The 16,446-nt window shown below is 40.6% G+C and overlaps 1 protein-coding gene across 5 annotated transcripts in view; it reads right to left on the bottom strand.

The window, feature by feature from the left end:
• Positions 1-16,446, bottom strand: part of ARID1B (AT-rich interaction domain 1B) — a 448,568-nt gene that overhangs the window by 200,954 nt on the left and 231,168 nt on the right. For all 5 annotated transcript variants that reach the window (XM_081332098.1, XM_081332099.1, XM_081332101.1 and 2 more), the window contains exon 5: positions 4,122-4,163. In XM_081332098.1, coding sequence (XP_081188224.1) covers positions 4,122-4,163 — 42 coding nt within the window. The remainder of the gene's footprint in view (positions 1-4,121; positions 4,164-16,446) is intronic.

Below are 16,446 nucleotides of genomic sequence, written 5' to 3'. Positions count from 1 at the left end.
TCTAACCTTGATACCTTACTGTATTTTCTTTATTCAGGTTAGCACCAAAGACTTAAGAATGCCCAGTGTAAAATCTTGCAACCATTTATTTATGTTTCAAGGAGTGGAGAAAATATAGCTATATGACAAGGCTTACTTGTAGATCATAGAAGGCAGCTGACAGCAGGTATCCGTATATAACATTGAAGAAGTTTCAGGGCAGAGTAGTTTTATCTAGTAAAACTGTGCTTCCCCAAAAGAAAACTAGCTGCACTGTGTGTGTCTGAATTTTAGGTTGGTGAAATATGGAGATGGATTACTAGAAAATTATGAAGGACTTCTTCCTTTTGAAAATGTGCATCATACAATCATCTTAAGTTTAAAAGAGACACTTGAAGATAGATGATGAAGAAATGTTGATTCTTATCAGCCATAAAAATATAGCTGTATAGTTATTGAACCTACATGGGAAATGCAATGAAATATTTATGTGAAATATGAACATACAGAACTTCTGCAACAACTGTTATTTTAAGTGATACCCCATATGGCTATTTGAGAAATCAACAATGGAAATATGTGGTTATAAGAATGTGAGATGATATAAAATATACAGATGCAGTACATATAACCAGATACTGTATTTCTGCTATCTGAAGCTTGGGTGGACCACTAATTGAATATATATGAAAAACAAGTCCTAAAAGCTTATTTTTTAAATCTTGGTTAATTTGCAGTGACACAACATAACTGTTTGCTTACAATCTATCTTTTTCTCTTCAGTGTGAGGTCCTATTATCTGCTCTAGAAAGTTATACTGCACAGAAAATGATCATCTATATCACGGGTGTCAAACATGCTACATCATGTGACATGTCGCCACGTATTGTGACTTTTTTTGCATTGCCGGAGCTGGGGTGGGCGTGGCCTCAGCATGATGCAACTGACCTGCGGACCAGCTGTTTAACACCCCTGATCTATATTATTTGAATTTTGAATCATGACCTTACAGAAAATTAGTCAGATTCTTCTACTATTGTCTATTGATGACCCTGCATGGGCCAACTGCTAATAATTATTTTTACAGCAATTAGTAAAACATGGTGGTATCTCATGGAAATGATGTGGTGACAAAAAATGGAAATAGTTCGAATTTGCTTTGTGACTTGGCTTCTTTAATCGGAACTTTTAACAAATACCAAAGTACTCCTTAAAATATATAAAAATAAAGCAATTTAGGTGTATATAGTTACCTATATATTTGTGTAAAATTTACTAACAAAGAATTAAAGGGAAACTGAGATGCATTTCTGACTCCTTAGTCGTCTTCAGCCAGCTATACCCTTCTGAGATTCGAACCTGGGCTGATTGCATACAAGGCAGTGTTATATTATCTATAGTAATATATAGGTAACTCAGTTCATGTTTTACAATAAATCAAGTGTTCTTATCTGTCACTCACACTGCCTTGGAATAAAGGATAGAATTTCCAATTAAGAACCAAAGGAAGAAAACTCTAGAACAGCACTGACTAAAATTAAAAAAGGGTTAGTCCCAGTGGTGGGATTCAGCCAGTTTGTACCACTTCAGCAGAACCGGTAGCTAATTTTTTGTTGCCCAGGCCCAGAATGGTCTTCCGGAAGCGGCATCCACATAGAGAACCGGTTGTTCACATGTTTGAATCCCACCACTGGTTAATCCCCAATCTTAACTACAAGGAATGCATCCATGAAAATAATTTGTCATCTATTTAAAATAACCTTTTGAGAAAACCTGGATAGAATTGGTTCCAAAGACTGTTTCATTAGTTCTTCAAAGATATTTAAAGGAAGATGAGACATTTCACATGAAACTATTTGAAATTCAGTTAACACAATATTAATTATTTCAAACTAAAAGTTATTAACCTGGTGATTTATATTTATGCAAAATTTAGTTTTCATGGTTTAGAAACAATTGCGCTTTTTTACACAATACACACTGCCTATTCAATATGTTAAAGTGTATTTGTTTCCCACAACTAGGCCCCATTTTGCTAAGAATTTCTTGGTTTATTTTGGATGAATCTTTTGCCTGAAAGGAGCTGGGCCAGTTCTACTAAGCAGCAAAATGAAGCAAGCTACTTTTAAGTATATAGCACATAGGAGGTATGATGAAAGTAGCAGTTGAGTTCTGAATGGTACAAAAAGGCTTTTTAGCTATGTGAAGATTTGGTATTAGGTTTGCAGTAGGAAAATGTCTTGAAGCACCATCAGTAGAAGATTAAAAACTGGTATTGTTAGTAAAATGTGATTGTTCAGGGAGGAAAATAGAAAGCACAGAATGCAATAATACAGAAAGTATGTACAATTATCCAGTACAGTTCTAAGTTAAGAAATAAGTTACCTGACACAAATGTTTTAAGAGTTTGACATTCTTCCTGTCCCCAAATGCCAGACTAAAAAATCAACTTAAAAACCAATTATTTCTTTTTTAAAAAAATCAATATTTCATGATAATTTGGTAACTATTGATGTAACAAGTTTATAATCTCAGATTCAGAGAGCAATTATACAAATGATTGTGGAAGATAAATTGCATTAAATTATTAAATTTTTAATAACATGGGGAAGCAACAGCTTAATGGAACCATTATATAAGGCTAAACAACAGTTTAATGGAACATTATATAAGGCTAAAAAGAGAAGTAGGATTTACATTATTGTCACTGAAACCCTCTAATGAGGTATGTGCATTCAGAACAGCAAAAGCAATATTATTCCTGAAGTAGGTGTATCGTATGAGGACTGGTAAACCGCTTATTCATGAAAGCAATCTATGCATACTTCATTTTAGAAAATATTTACTATATGTCCTAGCTTAGTTATCTATAGTAGTAGTCAACCCAGAATGTGACTTGGAAGCCACTTATTTGTTAATGCTAAACAGACAAAGCTTGATGCATGTCCTAAGTGCATTTAAATGACAGTGAAAATTTTACTTGGCAAATACCGTGCCACATACAAATTGATCCTAATATCCTTCCCAAAGTGCAACTTTAACCTTAAAACAATAACGCAGTCTTTTCCAAAATGGGTCATACAATGAGAGCTATTGGCTACAATAATCTTCGATAATACTTCCGTTTACTCAGCTAGCATGAAGGATTATGGAGATGAGTTTGCAAAAGCTGACCCTCCAGGTTTATTAAATATTCAGTGAATGTTCTGTATGCCTGCTGCGTATTAAAACCAAACTAGAAAATGCTACAGAATACCATATGTTAAATACTTCAAACCATTTTGGAGCAGCTCTATTTACTCTTAATAATTTATTTTAAATCAGTTTATCAGATATCACAACACAATAAAACAGGTAGTAAATCATAGTGTCAAAATATTTACTAACTAATAAAGTGGTAGTTTTGATTCCCCCCCCGAGTTAAACTATGTGCATAGTTTTTCATCATTAATGTTGAGCTTTATTCTTTTCCTACCAATTGTTCTACTTTGGTGATTACTCAATTTTTATAGTTTTCTGAGGTATTATATCATATGGATATTCAACAACATAAAATTCATGATTTAAAATTATGTTTTCAGATTTCTACTCCTTTCCCACTATCCAATCTCTTTTCTCACTAGTTTATTATGTAGCCTATATAAAATTTATCATTAAGGACCAGCATTTAAACTAATAAGATCGGCACCCTAACTTCATTAATGACAGATAAAGTCAGTATCTGTAAAAATAAGTCTAGAACCTTAAAAAGATCTCTGGTCAGGAATTTAGTACTAGGCATATGAGAACTGCAAAAGTGCTCAGAAATCAACTTCTGGCTCACAATATAGAGGCATGAGCCCACATTACTAAACTACAAAACAAAATCCATTCTCTATGAAATATTACATTTAAAAGGTGATTACCTTTACTCTCTAATGTGTTCTCATATTCCAACTTGACCTCTCTTGCAAAGAAAGTTATTTAGAAAACAAGTGAAACACAATTTGAAATGCCATCTTGACTGAAATAATCTCAAAATATTACTTGGGGATAGAATTAAAGGTATAGTTTTCAGGAAAAAGCAAATGTTCTTATATATAATTAAACCAGCTGTTTTAAACGTAGAGTACCCAAGAAATTAAATTTCATCATCTACAGACCTTGAGTCCAAATGAAGCATCCTCCGAGGCTAAGACTTCAACCTGAAATTATAAGGAGAAATAAAATTTCAAAAGTAGTCACTTAAAAAGTGAACAGAGCCACAGAGTTTGTGAGGAAAAAAGCTAGAACAGACACACTGTGTCACTTAAATCCGTATATAAAAACAGCAGTGCTGATCTAAGCAGAAATTATACTCAGCAAAATAATAAAAACACTTTTTAGGGATGGAGGAAGAAAGACTTAACAAATTGAGTTTTTTATGCCCTAATAAAAAGTAGCTGAATAAAATGTGGCACAATATATAACATTTATGCAATAGTTTGTCCCCCAGAAGGCAAGCTGTAGCCTTGTCTTGGATGGGACCAGCATTAAAATCAGAAATCAGTCATATTTATTACGGAGGGGGTTATATTAAACGGGGAGACTTCAAAAGTGTAGTTTTTTCTTAAACTACAGGTAGCCCTTGGCTTATGACCATAATAGAGCAGGGCCATTATGGTTGTATGTCACTACAGCTGTAAAGCAGGTCACCATGTGACCAACTCAGTTTTGCAAACTTGCTTGGTTGTGATTATGCAGGTTCCTCCTGTCTAGAAAGATGAAATGTAAATTAAAAATCAATAAATAAAGTAAAACCACCATAGTTGTCAAGTGGATCTCTTGTCATTAAGTGACTGCCTTGGTCATTAAGCAAATGTATTGTGTGCTGTGTGTTTTGCCGAAAATTGGAAATAAAACACTGTTTTTTGGTAAAAGCGTCATAAATTATGGTCATGTGACCATGGGACACTGCAAACAGCCATAAATGCAGATCGTTTGCCAAGTGCCTGAAATGTGGTCATGTGACCCTGGGGGGGGGAGGGGAAATCAGAACTTTCGAACCGGGTTGTAAGTACATTTTGGGGGATGGGGGTAGTCCATCATAACTTTGAATGCTAGATAAGTGAGCACTTATAAATTGAGGACTATCTGTATGAAGAATTCTAAAAAAAATGCATGAAAATACACTACCTTAATTCTGAAATTTCATATAAGAAAATTTTAAAATCTAATGTTTTAAAACAGCGTCCCCAACCGTGCCGCTTTATGACTTGTGGACGTCAACTCCCAGAATTCCTCAGCCAGCAATTCTGGGAGTTGAAGTCCACAAGTCATAAAGCGGCCAAGGTTGGGGACCCCTGTTTTAAAAGAATTCATTGAAAGGGTCACATAGCAGTAGGTGGCTCCAGGGGTCACATTTTTCCTGCCTTCACAAACAGCCTCTGCTTCAACTCTCCCCCCCCGGGGGGGCTTATGTCTCCCCTTTGAGTCAGCTGGTCCTCCACCGCCATCCCAGCTAACCTTTGGCTTTTTTTTCCTCCTGCTACTGGCCTGGGAACCAGGTGCTTTATCAAGGAACACCTGGGACACACAGCAAGTGCAGCAGTTCAGTGGAGTCTCATTTGGCAACGGGATCGTGCCAGGACTGCAAGACCTGGAAGCTGCTGGAAGACCCGGAAGTGGACTGGAAGCGGCTGAACTTTTGCAAGGCTTTGCAGGAGAGGGCTGGGCCAAACGAGCAGATGGCCCGCAGGTAGGCCATCTGTTGGCACTGGGCTCACCTCCACTTCTGGCTGGAGCCTGCAAGCCAGTTCTCCAGAAGCATTTCCAACATAAACTGCATCCCTACACTTCCTCCAGTTCTGCTGCCACCCCATACACCACTTTCCTCAGTCGCCACCTTTGCCTGGGATGTGCCATCTCGTCTGCTTCACCTGGTGATGGAGCTCGCCTTGCCAGCCTGTCCTGGTATGCTCTCCACAGTAAGCCAGCTATCAATCATTTCACCAGTGGGAGAGGATGGACTCCTTTGCCTGCAACACCGTCCCACTGGTTCTGTCCTGTGCTAAAATCTCAGACCAGCAGCAGGAGAGAGAAAACATGGAGATCAGCCGGCAATGGCGGTGGAGTACAGCAGAGGGGTGCAGCGTAGCCAAAAGGGCAGAAATAGGCAGGTGAAAAGGTGGAAGCAGAGGCAGTTTGCACAGGGCAGGAGAAATTTGAGGTTCAACTGTGCAGTTCTGGCCTGATGACTGCAATCTAGGCTGCCATCAGTAAGCAGCATGGTCACGTGATCTTTTGCTTAATGACTGCTTTGTTTAGCAACAGGAATTCCAATCCTAATTAGGGTTGTAACCTGAGGACTACTCAATTCTCTGATACAATATTTCATTTCGGGTCAAGAGCAATCTGGTAAAATATCCACAAGTTCTATTTGTTAATAGGAAAGGGTTTTGCTCTCTGTAATGTATGTGTATCCTTTTCAGTTTTATGCCATCACCCTTACACAAGGATGCATTTGGGAAAGCACACAGTGGTAAAATAAACCCTGCTGGGCACTCATGCAAAATGTGCAGACTGCAGGAATTGCTTTTCTTAATAGATTACAACTTTCTTTGGAAGGAATCCCCCTCTAGTGGAAGCAGAGGAGTAATTCAAACAGTTTGGGCAAAGATCTTATCATGCGCCTAAAAAAAAAAGCCCAACAACATCTCTTGGCATTACTCATCTGCTTTTCACTGATCAAAGTAAGTAATAGGTTCAGCTATGAATTCAAGTAACCTACTCTTAAACAAAGGCCATTTGTAGCTGTGCGGATTCCACTCTATTGAAAACTTCTCCAGCCATTAATAACACAGCAGAACATGGAAGCTTTAAAACCACTTTTTTCCCCCTTTGAGTTCTTAGGTGTTCATAAGGGGGGGAAATCCCCAAACCCTCCCTGTGTGCTATTATGATGTATCTTGACAGTTAATTGTGCTGGATTTCTCATTAGGACATACGGCACTTTTTAATTTGCAGCATATTGCTATGTGTCTATTTTGAACAGCAGCTAACATTTTAATTGATACAAATTTTGAACAAAATAGCACTACAGCCTCTATTTACAAAAGATCAGGTAGACCTTGACTTACAACAGTTCGTATAATGATGTTTAAAGTTACAAAGGCAGTGACAAAAGTGACTTACGATCATTTTTCACACTTAGGACCGTGACAGCATCCTCGTGGTCACATTATCGGACTTCAGATGCTTGGCAACTGGATCGTATTTATGATGGTTGCAGTGTCCCAGGGTCACATGGTCACTTTTTGTGACCTTCTGACAAGCAAAGTCAATGGGGAAGCCAGATTCACTTAACAACCAAATACTAACTGAAAAAATAAGTTTGATTCACTTAACAGCTGTGGCAAGAAAGGTCATAAAATGGGGCAAAATTCACTTAACAACTGTCTCTTGCTTAGCAATGGAAATTTTGGGCTCTATTGTGGTTCTAAGTGAAGGACAACTATACATTCATTTGTAAACATATAATTTAGCAAGAGTTTACTCCATGTAGTCAAAATGTGCCTTGAAAATAAACAAAAGGAATAATGCAAATAAAGCATCAAATTAAGAAGTTATCCAAGCAAAGTTACCAAAATCAATTCTCGCCAGGGGTCTAAATGTTTTTTTGTACATGTGAACTTAACAAAATACTTCCCATGCATTCATGCTGGGGGGGGGCGGGGAAGAGAGGAGTCCTGAAAAGAACACTTTTGGGGGAAAAAAGCCTTTGAACTGTGTTTGGCAAAGTCTAACGACTCATAATTTTCTCATTAATACACGCAAATAAATGGTCGACTGCTTAACATTTGTAATTCTAGAAACTGAACAATTTGCTTCATTTGCTCTTTTACATACCAAAGTAGATTTGAGGGCAATGATAAATAATGGAAAAAGGTTGCTACTAGTAAAGAAGAACATATAGTGTATTATTGTGATCATCTTGCATTTCCCCCAAAACTGCTTCACTTACAGATGTATTGAAAAGCAGAAATAACTCATACTAGGAAGACAAAAATTGGCTGGGGAGCAGTATTCAGAGCTATTTTACCAGTTGCAATGTTTTCAAGGCATGATTTTGCAAGAAAACACTTAACATGATGCCAGGACATTATGTTGTGTATGAGTGTTTTGCATAGTGATAAATTCTTAAATCTCAGCTTGGCTTTCTCATTTGTATTTACTGAGACCTGCTCCTCCAGATTTCAGTGGGAGTCTTGTTAGTGAGAAATGTACTTGAAAACTAACCCCAAAATATGACCCAGCACTAACAATAAGCATTAATAATAGCTAATATTTACAGTAGCTGGTATGACAAATTAGTATAAATATTTTCAAATTGTAGTTACTGTTTCAAAACAAACTATCAAAATGATTCATATTAAATGGTCCTTTCTTTCAGTTGACTGTACCAAGGTTCCTCCTCCAATTCTTACATTGGAGTTCAAGCTAACTAGGCCTAAAGAACTGGACTGCAAAAATCCAAATGGATGCTATGTGGCAGCAAGGAGATGTGGGAGACTAACTCTGTTGCCTACCATGGATGTCCCCAAATTTGCAGGCCATATGCAGCAGCCCCTAGCTGGTGTATAGCAGGTGTACAGAGGGTCTAATACAGGGCTTTTCAACCTTTTCACCCATTGTACCACTTTTAGGATATGGCAACATCCGAGTACCACCAGTCGCCTAGCAAGGTGTCAAAAACTTGATGACCAAAAAAAAAGGAAAAACGAAAAAAGTGATGAAGTACAGGTAGTCCTCGACTTACAACAGTTCGCTTAGTGACTGTTTGAAGTTACAGTGGCACTGAAAAAAGTGCCCGCCAAGCCACAGCCGAGCAAGACACCTGCCTGCCCGCCCGGCGGCGCTCTTCCTCCTGTCTGAGGTTTTCACTGTTGTGAGCATTTCTGTTGAGGATTGGCAGTGGGGGTGGGGTAGGGGGGTGTTTGGTTTTTATTCCAATTGTCTGCTGGGTGGTTGCAGCAGGCTTTGGTCACTTCACATGACTCTGGGACACTGTGACCGTCATAAATATGAATCAGTTGCCAAGCTTCTGAATGTAAATCACAAGACCCTGGAGATGCTGAAACATTCCAGCTCATAGATGCTTCTTCTGGGCTCAGCAGAAGCGCCAGGTTCAGCACCGAGCTCCAGCTGGACCGTGGTGCTTCCGCTGAGCCCTGACAGCCCTGCAGTTCCAGCCATCTCTCGCTCAGGCTTGTGCGGTGCTGCCACCGGTTTAGTTCGTTCCCCTCCCCCGCTACCACTTTTCTAGGATGGTCGCGTACCACCTGCCAGGTGGTCAATGTACCACAGGTGGTATCCGTACCACTGGTTGAAAAGCCCTGGTCTAATAAATGCAAAAATACAAGCTTCCTGCAAAGCAACCATTAATGTAATCCTACTTTTTTATTTTCCTTTCTCAAAGTGATTTTCCAACAACTGAAGTTTCCTCCCTTGCTCTCCACAATTTACATTTGAGCAGAAGTTTTATACTGGTCTGAAATGCCATTGCTTATGTAGGACCTGAACTGAGGAGACAGGTTCAAGTCACAAAGTGACTTGTGATTTCTCAAAATTTCTTAACACAATTTACCTAACAAGAGTTCTTGCTGGCTATATATAATGGGAGCTCCCCTCTCTTCTCATGTGAGTATGAAGTTTATCAGATAGCCATTATGGAGAAAGATGTAAAGCAGTCATTTCTCTTCTTAGTGTTGTGGTGCTGCAATGTGTTTTGACCCTTCGGAAGAGGGTTTGGACACAGCTTCTTTTGTGGGTGGTGTGTGGTGGGTACCCTGATGGGATCATTCATATCAACCCTTATAGCAGAAGCAGTCATGCAATGACTTGAATCCATAGCTCTACCCACCATCCAACCAAAATTCTGGACATGCTACATTGATGACACCTTTGTCATCGTCAAACATTCCCAAATTGAAGAGACACACCACCTACTCAATAACATATTCCCTAGGATCAAATTCACATGTGAAGAGGAAACAGACAACAGACTCCCATTCACGACATTGACATAAGGAGACTAGACAATGGAAAACTGGAAATCTGTGTCTATTACAAACCCATGCACACAGACCAGATCCTCAGCTTTGCAAGCAACTACTCCAACGCACACAAAAGAAGCTGTATCCAGACCTTCTTCAGAAGGGCCAAGACACACTGCAGCACCACAACACTAAGAAAAGCAAACAGGAATGGCTGCTTGACATTTTTCTCTGTAACGGTTATCCGGAAAACTCTGGATTACAATACACAACACACATACCACAACACAACACACAGCCAATCACCACGCAAAAACTAACCCTACCATACACAAAAGGGGTGTCAGAAGTGACAGCCAGAATTATCCAACCTCTAGGGATAGCAATAGACCACAAAGCCACAGCCACGCTCTGCCAGGAATTATACAGAACCAAAGACAAGCTACAGAAGATGAAAGAAACAATGTAATTTACAAAATCAACTGTAATAACTGCAACCAATACTATGTGGGACAAACATCATGTCACTTAAAAAACAGGATCCACAAACACCAGCTGGCAGTCAAATGCCACAATCCCAAATCCTTAATCTCTACCACACCAACAGCAGATAGCACCAGTTCGATTGGAGCCATCAGCCACGCATGCTACCACCATCCACACTTGTGAGTTCATCGATGTCTGGCTATCCACAAGCAATTCCATCAATAGACACATTGACTTACAACCAGCTTATGAGCCCCTCAGAATCCAAATCAACCACACAGGCAGCCAGAGACAGCAATGGCCCTCAACCAACCCACGCAACCCCCCCACCAGCACTTCACCTCCCAATGACTCTCACCTGAAGTACCCTCCCCATCACAAGATCCATGACAGGACCCTCACTGGTGACTCACACCTGACCCATAAGAACACCCATCACAAGACCCTGACTTGAGGGGAAACTGACCTGATGTGACCTCACCATCACAAGACCTACTGACCACACAAAGCCCTTATAAACCGAAGAACACTGACATTGACATCCCCTAAACTCTGCTGAAGATGTTACCTAGCCTGGTAATGAAACATTCGGAAACCAATGCACAAACTTGCAAAATGAACCTTCATCTGATAGTAAATGGTGTTAGATACAAAGGACATGTAACCACTGGCGCGTGAGTTGCATTGGCTACTGGTATGTTTCCAGGTGCAATTCAGGTGCTGTCACCTTTAAATTCCTGCATAGAGACCAAGTTTCCTGAGGGACTGTCTTTTTCCAATTAAACCTATGCAATTCGGTTTAATAGATTGGGCATGCTGTGGATCTCTTCGGTCAAAAAACATTGGCTGGCAGGGACCAGAAGATGGGCCTTCTCTGCTGTAGCCCCTCTCCTATGGAATATTTTCTCTTTGGAGAGTATAATGCCTCCAACTCCATTGGCCCTAACTGGATAACTAGGTAATTAAAAAACGTTTACGTGTTTTAGAATTGTAAGCTGCCCTGAGTCAATCTTTGAGATGAGATATAGAAATTAAATAAAGAAATAAGAATTTATTATAATGTGAAATTAATAATACATGACCACTTTTTGATTTGTTTTCACTGAATATACGGTTGGAGCAGTGTCTTTATTCCTTGTTTATTGATTTTAAATGCAGTGACTTTTTATCATTAACAATAATCCCAAAGCAAAGAACATGAAGAACAAAAAAACGTATCTATCTAACAACAAATTAAGAAAAAAAATCACTAAAGCAATAATGACAAAACATAGTTGCAAAAATGGAGCGAAGATTCTGGGTAAGCAAAGATGATTTTTGTCTTGTTCTAAAAACTTACAGCATTGGAAGACAATCATAACTAGGAAGAGATGGAATTCCATAATCAGTGCCATAATTAATGAGTCATTTCTGACATCACTAAGAATAGCCCCACAACTTACCTTAATGCTACTTTAACAGCACATAAATACAAAAAGCTGGCCTTTTTTAGCATAGTAATAGGACCCATATTTGGAACAGGCCCATTCAAAGGAATGATGTAGTATTTGATAGAATCATACAGGTCAATAATTTTAATTCAAGGCAATAAAAGTAATTAATTAAAATAAAATCTGAGGGTGATTGCATTCCCTTTTATTGTACCTTAAAAATCAGCTGTGATCTGTTTTTATTGAAAACACAAGTACTGATCTGTAGAATGATTGATAAGAAAGTGCTTTGCTTTGTTTCTGAATAGTAGTTATTGGTGTTTTTTTTTTTGTTTAAAATTATTTTTACAAATTGGAAGCAACTTTGGGAGATGATCCTGACAGGTGGGACGTTAATGCTGTAATCAGTAAATTTTCAATAAATACATATTTTAATGTTTTTAATATTTGTAAGTGATATGAGCAAATGGAAGGAATACTGTCATTTCTATTGTAATACCAAAGCTTGAGCAAAGTGTCCTTGAGCTTCTGTGTTGTCTGAATATGCTAATAGGGAGAATGAGGAGAATTTACAAGAAGGTGTGGCATGCAGGGAAAGCAGGGCAAGACAAATTGATTTAAATAAAAAAGATCTGATTTAAATAATTGATTAAAATCAATTTTCTAATTAATGTATTTTCTGAATAAGCATGCATACTTGTTGTGATTCAGGGTCAGCCTGTGGGTTCGGCAGTTGGGTCGGACGACGACTCAGAGGAGGAGGGGGGTGTTGAAGATCTTGCTGATGATAGCCCTCAGGCAGGCCCCTCCCACTTGGTCACCATGGAGACCCAGCTGTGTGAGCCTGACAGTGTGGATGAAGATGACCCACAGCTGGCCCTGTTCAAGGACGCCCGACGCAGGAGGCAGTCAAGTAGGAGCAAGCAGAGGAAGGCTGTGGGGCTTCTCGGAAGGAGGCAAAGAGAGGCCACGCCCTGAACTCTTTATAAAGGGAATGTTTGGGGAGGGCTGGTTTGCTGAAAGCAACCGCTCCGATAGTGTTTCAAAGCTCCTGTATCTTGGTATGTGTTTTGTTTGTTTTTGTAATAAATTTGGCAGACGTATTCCAGCCTCTTGCCGTTTATAAAGAGGTTGCCTTTTCTGCAAGGCCGGTAGCAGGCTGGTACAGAACAATACTACCGTATATACTTGAGTATAAGCCGACTCGAGTATAAGCCGAGACCCCCAATTTCACCCCCAAAAACTGGAAAAAGTTGGTGACTTGAGTATAAGCCGATCCGCCGTTCTGCAAGCCTCCGCCGCCGGCTGCTTCGTTCCGCAGCGGAAAGAAGCAGGCAGGCTGCTTCGTTCCGCAGTGGAAAGAAGCAGCCTGCTTCGTTCAGGCTGCTTCGTTCCACAGCGGAAAGAAGCAGGCAGGCAGGGGGCGGAGGAACGGAGACCCAGCGACGTTTGGGGAGGTTTGGGCGCCTCTCCAAATATCCCCAAACGTCGCCGGGTCTCCGTTCCTCTGTGCCCTGCCTGCCTGCTTCTTTCCACAGCGGAAAGAAGCAGGCAGGCAGGGGGCGGAGGAACGGAGACCCGGCGACGTTTGGGGAGGTTTGGGCGCCTCTCCAAATATCCCCAAACGTCGCCGGGTCTCCGTTCCTCTGTGCCCTGCCTGCCTGCTTCTTTCCACAGCGGAAAGAAGCAGGCAGGCAGGGGGCGGAGGAACGGAGACCCGGCGACGTTTGGGGAGGTTTGGGCGCCTCTCCAAATATCCCCAAATGTCGCCGGGTCTCCGTTCCTCTGTGCCCTGCCTGCCTGCTTCTTTCCACAGCGGAAAGAAGCAGGCAGGCAGGGGGCGGAGGAACGGAGACCCGGCGACGTTTGGGGAGGTTTGGGCGCCTCTCCAAATATCCCCAAACGTCGCCGGGTCTCCGTTCCTCTGTGCCCTGCCTGCCTGCTTCTTTCCACAGCGGAAAGAAGCAGGCAGGCAGGGGGCGGAGGAACGGAGACCCGGCGACGTTTGGGGATATTTGGAGAGGCGCCCAAACCTCCCCAAACGTCGCCGGGTCTCGGTTCCTCCGCCCCCTGCCTGCCTGCTTCTTTCCGCTGTGGAAAGAAGCAGGCAGGCAGAGCACAGAGGAACGGAGACCCGGCGACGTTTGGGGATATTTGGAGAGGCGCCCAAACCTCCCCAAACGTCGCCGGGTCTCCGTTCCTCCGCCCCCTGCCTGCCTGCTTCTTTCCGCTGTGGAAAGAAGCAGGCAGGCAGGGCGCAGAGGAACGGAGACCCGGCTTCGTTTGGGGAGGTTTGGGGAGGTGCGCGCGCACCTCCCCAAACCTCCCCAAACTTCGGCAGGTCTCCGGACGGCGGTGGCTTGGGAGAGGTGAGCGCGATCCCGGAAGCTCCAAAGCCTCGGCCGCGCACAAGTCCTCGGTAAGTTTTTTTGTTGACTGGAGTATAAGCCGAAGTGGAATTTTTCAGCCCAAAAAGTGGGCTGAAAAATTCGGCTTATACTCAAGTATATACGGTAATTACTTGCTTGATAATTAAAGCATTGGTGTTTGTCATCTATTTCTGATCATACAAAGTTTAGGTAGCGACAGTGGGAAAATTGCTAAATCAAAGATACCCAATTCTATTTTTATAATATGGTAACCAAATCATGTACATAATAACCTACCAGATGCATTTTATTCAAAAGTAAGGTTCATGGACTTCAATGGGATTTTTCTAGATCAGAATGGCAAACTTACAGGCATTAATTAAAAGATTAGAGTTCATAATGGGATCAAAATACATGTCCATGCTATTTGGAAGCAAAATTAAATATTAATATTTGCAGAACTTAAAATAAATCATATGGTTGGGAATATACAATACTTCTAAAAGCTGAGCTCTAGCTCAAATATTTTTGCTACATTTGGCCATTTAAATTGAAAAAAAAGTTTAGCCACAAAACATTCAGGACACACACACACACAGCTTCATAAAACCTTATCTATATATTCCCAGGAGCAAGCAAGCAATCAGGAGATTCTATATAATAGGGAAAATATAACTCTACAACTGTGAATCTGGTTGCTTTCGCCTCACATTTTCTTAATTTAATTGTACTCTGTTTTCACTTGTTTGTGCACATTTTATTTATGGTTTTTTATCGCATATTGTTTCTTATGTTTCTTGGGGATTTTTCAGTAGTCCACAAATGTAATAAATAAACACTCATAGCTTACTCATGGCTCCTGTTCAGATGGTACATTGCCATTTACTTTGCAGCAAACAAGCAGTATGTTATATATGTCACACTAGCAGTTAAGTTGATTTTTGACTTTGTTCTTTGAACACATTCTGCTTTAGCATTGCCTCCATCCTATTCCAGGGCAAACCAGAAACCAACCTGCCCTTAAACCTGCTGCTACCACAGTGCATCCAAAATGAGTCTGTGAAGTCTTACTGTCTCTATAGCCTCAACGTACCACATTCCAAGGGCTGTTATTGGTGAATCCCTTGGCTGAAATTCTACCCTATCATAATTCACCATGTGAAAAGCCCCAATCAATTGGCATGCACCTTGTTCTTGTTATTCTATTACATTTTTACCTTCCCCATCATACTGTCAACCAATGTATCCTTAATTCAGGGGTGTCAAACTGCCGGCCCGTGGGCTGAATGCGTCATGCTGAAACCGCGCCCACCCCATTGCCGGCAATGGAGCAAAAATCCCAATACGTCGCAACACATCACATGATGTTGCGAGTTTGACACCCCTGCCTTAATTCTTTTAAACTAAGGATTCATTAGTCAACTGTTTGACCTTTTATCCACTAGGTAGAACAGAGTTAGAGTCTTGTATCTCTTGGCTGCCATCTAGTGACTGCCTCGCTTTGTGCAACTACTGGATAACTGCTTTCAAGATGTTTGTGAAGTGTCTGAAAGAACTAAGGTAAGGCAGCAAAAGAGGTGTTTGTATATAAAATATCAGTGAGAATGAATATTTAGATAATATTCATGAGACAATGAATACTATATAACTGAGAAGAATATGATTCCACTATGCCTTTAAATTCTATCGCAGACAGACACAATATCTTTAATAGGTGAAATGATATTTTGCTATAGTTCTCAACTTTCAACTGAGTTTTGGAACTCGTCAGGAAAAATGGTTAAAATTCATAAAAGAGGGGAAGAGAAGAGTCTTTGAATCAAATTTCCAGTATTTCATTTAATTAAAGGGAAAGAGGGAGTGTCCATATGTACAAATATGTCTCATAGGAGGTATAGATTGTAGTTTCACTAGTGGCTTTCATAATGCTTGTTGGGAAGAGTAAAGAAATGATTGTAAATTTCCTGTCCCCATCATTTTTGTGAAAATATGTAATTCCACAGCGGTTTCTATCCTACATAAGCCATACATCCTTAGCAGTGATATGGGGATGCTCATGTAGCAGCTAGCCTTAATGCAGCTGGATCTTTTATGCAAATAGCCAGGAAGTGTGGAATGGCTGAACACAGCAGCTTGTCTCTTCAATCACAATAATTTTCTTGGGACTCA

Source organism: Vipera berus, assembly GCF_964194415.1.
Source record: "Vipera berus genome assembly, chromosome: 1".
NCBI lineage: Eukaryota > Metazoa > Chordata > Lepidosauria > Squamata > Viperidae > Vipera > Vipera berus.
The sequence above is the reverse complement of the archived record's forward strand: the minus strand, read 5'-3'. Positions and strand labels throughout refer to the sequence as shown.